The sequence below is a fragment of the Hakea prostrata genome, chromosome 2, assembly GCF_041222555.1.
Source record: "Hakea prostrata isolate BN-2017 chromosome 2, UWA_Hpros_2, whole genome shotgun sequence".
Classification (NCBI taxonomy): Eukaryota; Viridiplantae; Streptophyta; class Magnoliopsida; order Proteales; family Proteaceae; genus Hakea; species Hakea prostrata.
In genome coordinates this window covers 60,174,228-60,180,249 of record NC_142601.1, presented here as the reverse complement: position 1 = coordinate 60,180,249, position 6,022 = coordinate 60,174,228, and the positions used below count along the sequence as shown (strand labels likewise).

Below are 6,022 nucleotides of genomic sequence, written 5' to 3'. Positions count from 1 at the left end.
GTGAACTATCAATCTGAATGTTGGGTTTTGGAGCCATATATTAGTTTTACTGGACAGCCCTAACCATTTCATCAGTGGACATTTGGGAATGCCAATGCCTATTTCTTTTAGTAATAAGAAAATTTGTAGTCATTTAGAAGAAAATCAATCTCCTAAATGTGGACTTATATATCTCACTTTAGTTTGGGTCCTGTGGCATTTAAACAGCCCTGCTTCAATGGAGGGTGTTGGTGCCACATCTAGCAGTGTTGAGAACCACTTGACTCTAACACTCAAACAGTTCGAATTGGTTTGAATTGCCTTAGATCAGACCTCATCTCTCTCTGTTGGAATTGGATCTAGATCAACTCTGATTCTGCAATCACTGGACAAATTTTGTTAGACACTGTGCCGATTGCTGTGATTTACAGTTGGAGTGAGGCTCCCTCACTCTCAAGTAGGAGGAAGAGGATAATGATCTAGGGACTTACCTGAATTCCTGCCTTTTCCCTTTGTATATTGCTCAACATGTGCCTTGAACTCCTTCCGAGTTGTTCGATTGTCTATTATGATTCTACGATTCAGATCCATAATCTAGTTCGATCATCGGATTTTTCTTGGCCAATGTTAATCCGTTGGTTCTCCAGTTCAAGCTGGCATTGGGTATTTTTCCCATAACAGAGACGATTACAGCGTATCCACCTAGAAGGCCTATTTTTGAAGCATAGGAGCCTTGTGGTATATTCAGCATTGGAGGTTGAGAAGGCGGGATATACAGATTTTCAGAGTTGACTTGTGAGCTGAAGTAAGGACTCGTTTGATAACCCCGAAAAACAATTTATGGAATTTCTTACTTCAAGAAGTAGAAAAAAATCAGTCAAGAACCGTTTGAACTTGTTTTGCATGATTCCAACAATATAACTTGAAATTTATGAAAAATTTTGCTTCGAAAAACACATTCGATGCATGTTATTTATGTTTCTTGAAGCAAAAATTAGGTGCATGTTGTGTTTAAGTAAAATAGTTTAAGAAAGGGTATTTATCAAATCTGGTACTCTGAACATAAGAATGCCAATTTTCCTAAATTTTATTACAATTTTCAAAAATTTAAGAAACATATTAAAATCAAAAGTGGGAGCTGTGTCTACTTATAAGAACAAGTTTTATCAAACATCTAAAAATGAGTTTATGCTTTCAAAAACACTTATTAGAATTATTTTTAGTGTTTCTTGAAGTATAAATACTTGGGGGTAGAAGAGGCCCATTCAACAAGGTATGAGTAATGTTTACCAAAAAAAACCAGGTATGAGTAATCAAAATGTTGGATTTGCTTCCAATATGTATTTGGCTATTTTCTTCGGAGAAATGAGTTATGATTTAACAACGTGTAATATTCTAATCCAATTGCACTCTCATTGGATTGACCCTAATATTTGAAATAAAATATTTCATGCAACTATAAAAAAAAATTTATAAGCAAACTTTACGATTTAATTATCAACCATTTGATCTATTATGTAGAGTCATAGGCAGCAGCCAAGCAGAGGTTGCAAATAAAAATTCCAATTTACCAACTTTGAGGGATGGCTTAGTTGATAAAAGACCAATGTTTCCACATAGGAGGTCCGAGTTTGAATCCTCTCGGGGTCATGGCGAAGTTCCTTCTATATTAATTATATAAAAACTCTCATAAGGATGTAGTCGTGGTTCGCGCAAGTTGGTCTGATGAACCTTAAATCTAAAAAAAAATAAAAAATCCCAGTTTACCCTTAAGAAAGTCACGAATCATCTTGCAACAGATGAATGAGAACAGTATGATTCCAATTTTAAAAACGTTGATCACAAATCGGGATTCCGGTGTCACTCTTTATCAGATGCGAGTCATGCGACTACGTGGGCAACAATCATGTTCTTAACTTCCTATTGTGTTTAGTTAAATTACTGAACTAACCTAGTATAGGACACGTGTAAACGAAGTAAAGAAACCGCAAATATAAGCAATGTTGGCTTCCGCGTGGACCCCCGAGTTTTCGGCGTTCACGCCAGCAGTGGTGGACGCATCAGAGAAAGAAAGTGCTGACCCGCGAACTTTCTCCCACGCACATCAGAGGTTCAGAAACCTTCTTGTTCACTTCAAGAGCTCTCTGAATCTCGCTAGCTTTGCTCAGGTATTGTCTTCTCCGTACGTCTCCCCAGATAGAATGCCTAAATTTAAATTTCTTCACACGCGGCATCGGGTCTGAATGTAGCTAAACGAGACATTTGATCGGTTTATGTATTTGTTCCCGGATCGCGCTCCTAATGGCAGTTAGGTTGGGGTTTTTAGGGTTTGGTTTTTGTTTGTTCTTCTATCTGTGTTTGTTCTTTGTGTTTTGCAATGCGGATCCGGGTGGAAGCTGCTCTAAGAACAGTTCTCTTGTGGGAGACGAAGCAGAATTTGTTATGGTTCAGCATCAACTGAGAGGGGCGATTAGTTTAATTGATGATTGTTCGTTTAAGGTGACAGAATTTGATATGTTGGAGGGATCTGATGTTCACTGGTGGGGTGCCCTCGGCGATAGTTTTGAAAATTTGACGTCGGGGTTCGTGATCTCTGATGACAAGTTGAATAAAACTTATAAAAACGAAAGTTTTGTAGTTCATCTGAGGAAGAATGTTACGTGGGATCAGATCAAAGTGGTTGCTGTTTGGGACCGACCAACTGCTTCGGATTTTGGTCATGTTTTGCTCGGGAGGTCTGGAAATGATACAGATGCTTGGTCTCCTGGTTTAGCACCGGTTCCATCGAGTGCAACCAATTCAAGTACTTCTAAGAACAGGGTTTACAAACAACCGACGATGTTCGATAACTGCAAGACGCTGGCAAGTAAATACCGTCTCAGGTGGACGTTGAGACCTGAGGAGGATTTGATCGATATAGGCCTTGAGGCTGCACAAGGCTCTCAATACTATATGGCTTTTGGATGGGCAGATCCGAAGTCCTCTTCTGGGCCAATGCTGCACGCTGACGTCGCTGTGACCGGGTTCACGGAGGAGGGTTTGCCTTTTGCTGATGATTATTACATCACCAAATACAGTGAATGTTTGCTGAGCAAGGACGGCACAGTCCAGGGCGTTTGTCCCGACACCATTTACGAGGGTTCTGATCCTGTTGGATTGGTTAACAACACCAGGATGGTTTATGGTCACAGGAAGGATGGAGTGTCCTTTATTCGCTATCAGCGGTCTCTCAGATCAATTGACCAGAAGTATGACGTACCTGTGAATCATACTGCCAACATGACCGTGATTTGGGCTTTAGGACTAATAAGGCCTCCTGATGCTCTCCGTCCATATTACCTTCCCCAAAATCATGGTGGTCCTCGGCTTGTATCTTATGGGTACCTGGTCCTCAATGTTTCTGAGCATGTGAATGATTGCTTTGGACCAATAGAGGCAGAAGACAGAGAGGATCAGGATCTTATTTTTGCAGATGGAAAGACCCCACTGGTTGTTGTGACAGGCCCTGCGTTACACTACCCAAATCCTCCCAATCCTTACAAAGTTCTCTACATTAACAAGAAGGAGGCTCCTGTGTTGAGAGTAGAAAGAGGGGTTCCAGTGAAATTTTCCATACAAGCTGGGCATGATGTTGCGCTCTACATTACTTCTGATCCAATTGGTGGAAATGCAACCTACAGAAACAGGTCTGAGGTTATCTATGCCGGAGGCCCAGAAGCTGAGGGGGTTCCAGCTAGTCCTATGGAATTAGATTGGATTCCTGATAGGAATACTCCAGACCAAGTTTATTATCATTCGCTGTATGAAGAGAAAATGGGTTGGAGAGTTCAGGTGGTCGATGGTGGGCTCTCTGACATGTATAATAATAGTGTTGTTCTAGATGATCAGCAAGTTACTTTATTTTGGACATTGTCAGGAAGTTCAATATCTCTTGCTGCACGAGGTGAGAAGAAGAGTGGTTATTTGGCCATAGCCATTGGTAGTGGAATGGTGAATAGCTACGCGTATGTTGGTTGGATTGACAATAGTGGCCTAGGTCGGGTAAGCACTTACTGGATTGATGGAAAAGATGCGTTGAGTGTGCATCCAACTAATGAGAATTTAACATATGCAAGGTGCAAGTCTGAAAATGGCATCATCACTTTTGAATTCACTCGTCCATTAGATCTTTCCTGTAGCCGAAGAGACAAACCGGGATGCAACAATATTATTGATCCAATGACTCCACTTAAACTTGTTTGGGCCATGGGTGCTCGATGGTCAGAAGATCATCTAAGCGAGAGAAATATGCATTCTGTAACAAGCAGTAGGGCCATCCGAGTGATGCTTATGCGTGGGTCAGCAGAGGCCGAAGAGGATTTACGACCGGTTTTGGCTGTACATGGGTTCATGATGTTTGTTGCTTGGGGTATCCTGCTACCGGGTGGAATATTGGCTGCTAGGTACTTAAAACATTTGAAGGGTGACGGGTGGTACCAAACTCATGTCTATTTGCAGTACTCAGGTTTAGCAATTGTTCTGCTTGGCGTTCTTTTTGCTGCTGCTGAACTACGGGGTTTTTTTATTAGCTCTGTACATGTTAAATTTGGAGTCACTGCTCTTGTTCTGCTCTGTATACAGCCAGTGAATGCCTATTTTAGGCCTAAAAAACCTGCTAGTGGAGAGGTGTCATCAGGAAGAGTCATTTGGGAGTATATCCATGTTATTGTTGGGAGATCTGCTATTGTTGTTGGGATTGCAGCACTTATTAGTGGGATGAAGCATTTAGGAGACAGATATGGTGGTGAAAATGTTCATGGACTGAGCTGGGCTATGATAGTTTGGTTTTTGCTGGGTGCATTATTAGTTGTGTGGTTAGAGTACTCTGAGATAAAGAGAAGAAAAAGAGAAAGAAGCATAGGTAAAAGCAATTGGGTGTTGGGAAACACAGATGAAGATGATTCTACTGATCTTTTACGTTCAAACAGAACATATATGGATCAAGAGTCACAATCTTCTGAAAGAATGGAAGTACAGCTAGAACCTCTTAGCAGATAGACCTGTAGGTTGTTTTATTTACTTGAGAGAAATTCTTCTTATTCTTCAGGCAATGAAAATTTTGCAATGTGCAGAGGCATCTGTGGCCTTGTGGATCCTTCCGAGAGAATATTTGCATTTCAAGGATTCGGGTTTACTCATTTGATTATCTGTAACATGTTTTCCGTCACGAGTAATAACCCTGTAACACTTAATTTGTATACCTGATACATTTTTGGCACAGCAGAATATCAATTGCATAATGAGAGTGTTTTCATGTTTCAATTCACGTGAGTTCATGCTTGGTTGTTGATATAGAGCTCAGTTTAACTTTTTGGGATAAACTTAATCTAATGGATCTCACCCAGCACTAACTCGGTTTCAAATTTCTCTCTGTCGAAGTTGCTGTTTACATTTCATACTATCTACTTTTTATGCAGGGTTAAGTTGCTAGTTGTTACCCTTGTTCTTATTTTTTTCTTGGGCTAGTGTTTATTATCTACTAAGACCCTTTGTGTAAGTTCATCCTTTACTTCTAGTTATTGTTAATATATGTTGTTTCTCTATGTAGGTTGAGGACTTTCTAATTGTGGGCTGATAGGTTATCTTTATTGCTGCCCTTGATTTCTGATACTATCCAGAAGCAGAATTCCAGGAGCTTAAAACAGCAGAAGATCTTTCAGAATTACCATAGAAGTTTGAGTACTGTCTCAAACCACTGTTGAAAACAAGGTCTCTGCTAGTAACCCTTGAAGTTTAATTCATCCAAGTGGTTGGATCTAGAGATATATAAAGGGAACCAAATAGAATCATAGTCTTCAATTGGAAACAAAGGTATAATTTCCAATCTACCTAGCAAAGTAACTTCAAACCATGATCTGGTTCTCCATTCATCATTTGGAAGTGGAACACAACGTATAAGAACCAACTTATTCTGATGGTCAGATTCCGCAGTTCATCGTGTCAGCAAAATATAGATAGCAGAATTTAGTAACCACCAGTAAATTCCCTATCCACCAATCTGATC

General features: G+C 40.2%; 1 protein-coding gene across 1 annotated transcript; it reads left to right on the top strand.

Annotated features, from left to right (window-relative positions):
* The first annotated feature begins 2,019 nt into the window (after positions 1 to 2,019).
* Positions 2,020 to 5,280, top strand: LOC149025375 (DOMON domain-containing protein / dopamine beta-monooxygenase N-terminal domain-containing protein). The gene has a single exon (XM_089145600.1). The coding sequence runs from the start codon at positions 2,281 to 2,283 to the stop codon at positions 5,014 to 5,016; it is 2,736 nt and encodes a 911-aa protein (XP_089001726.1). The 5' UTR covers positions 2,020 to 2,280; the 3' UTR covers positions 5,017 to 5,280.
* Positions 5,281 to 6,022: the final 742 nt, after the last annotated feature.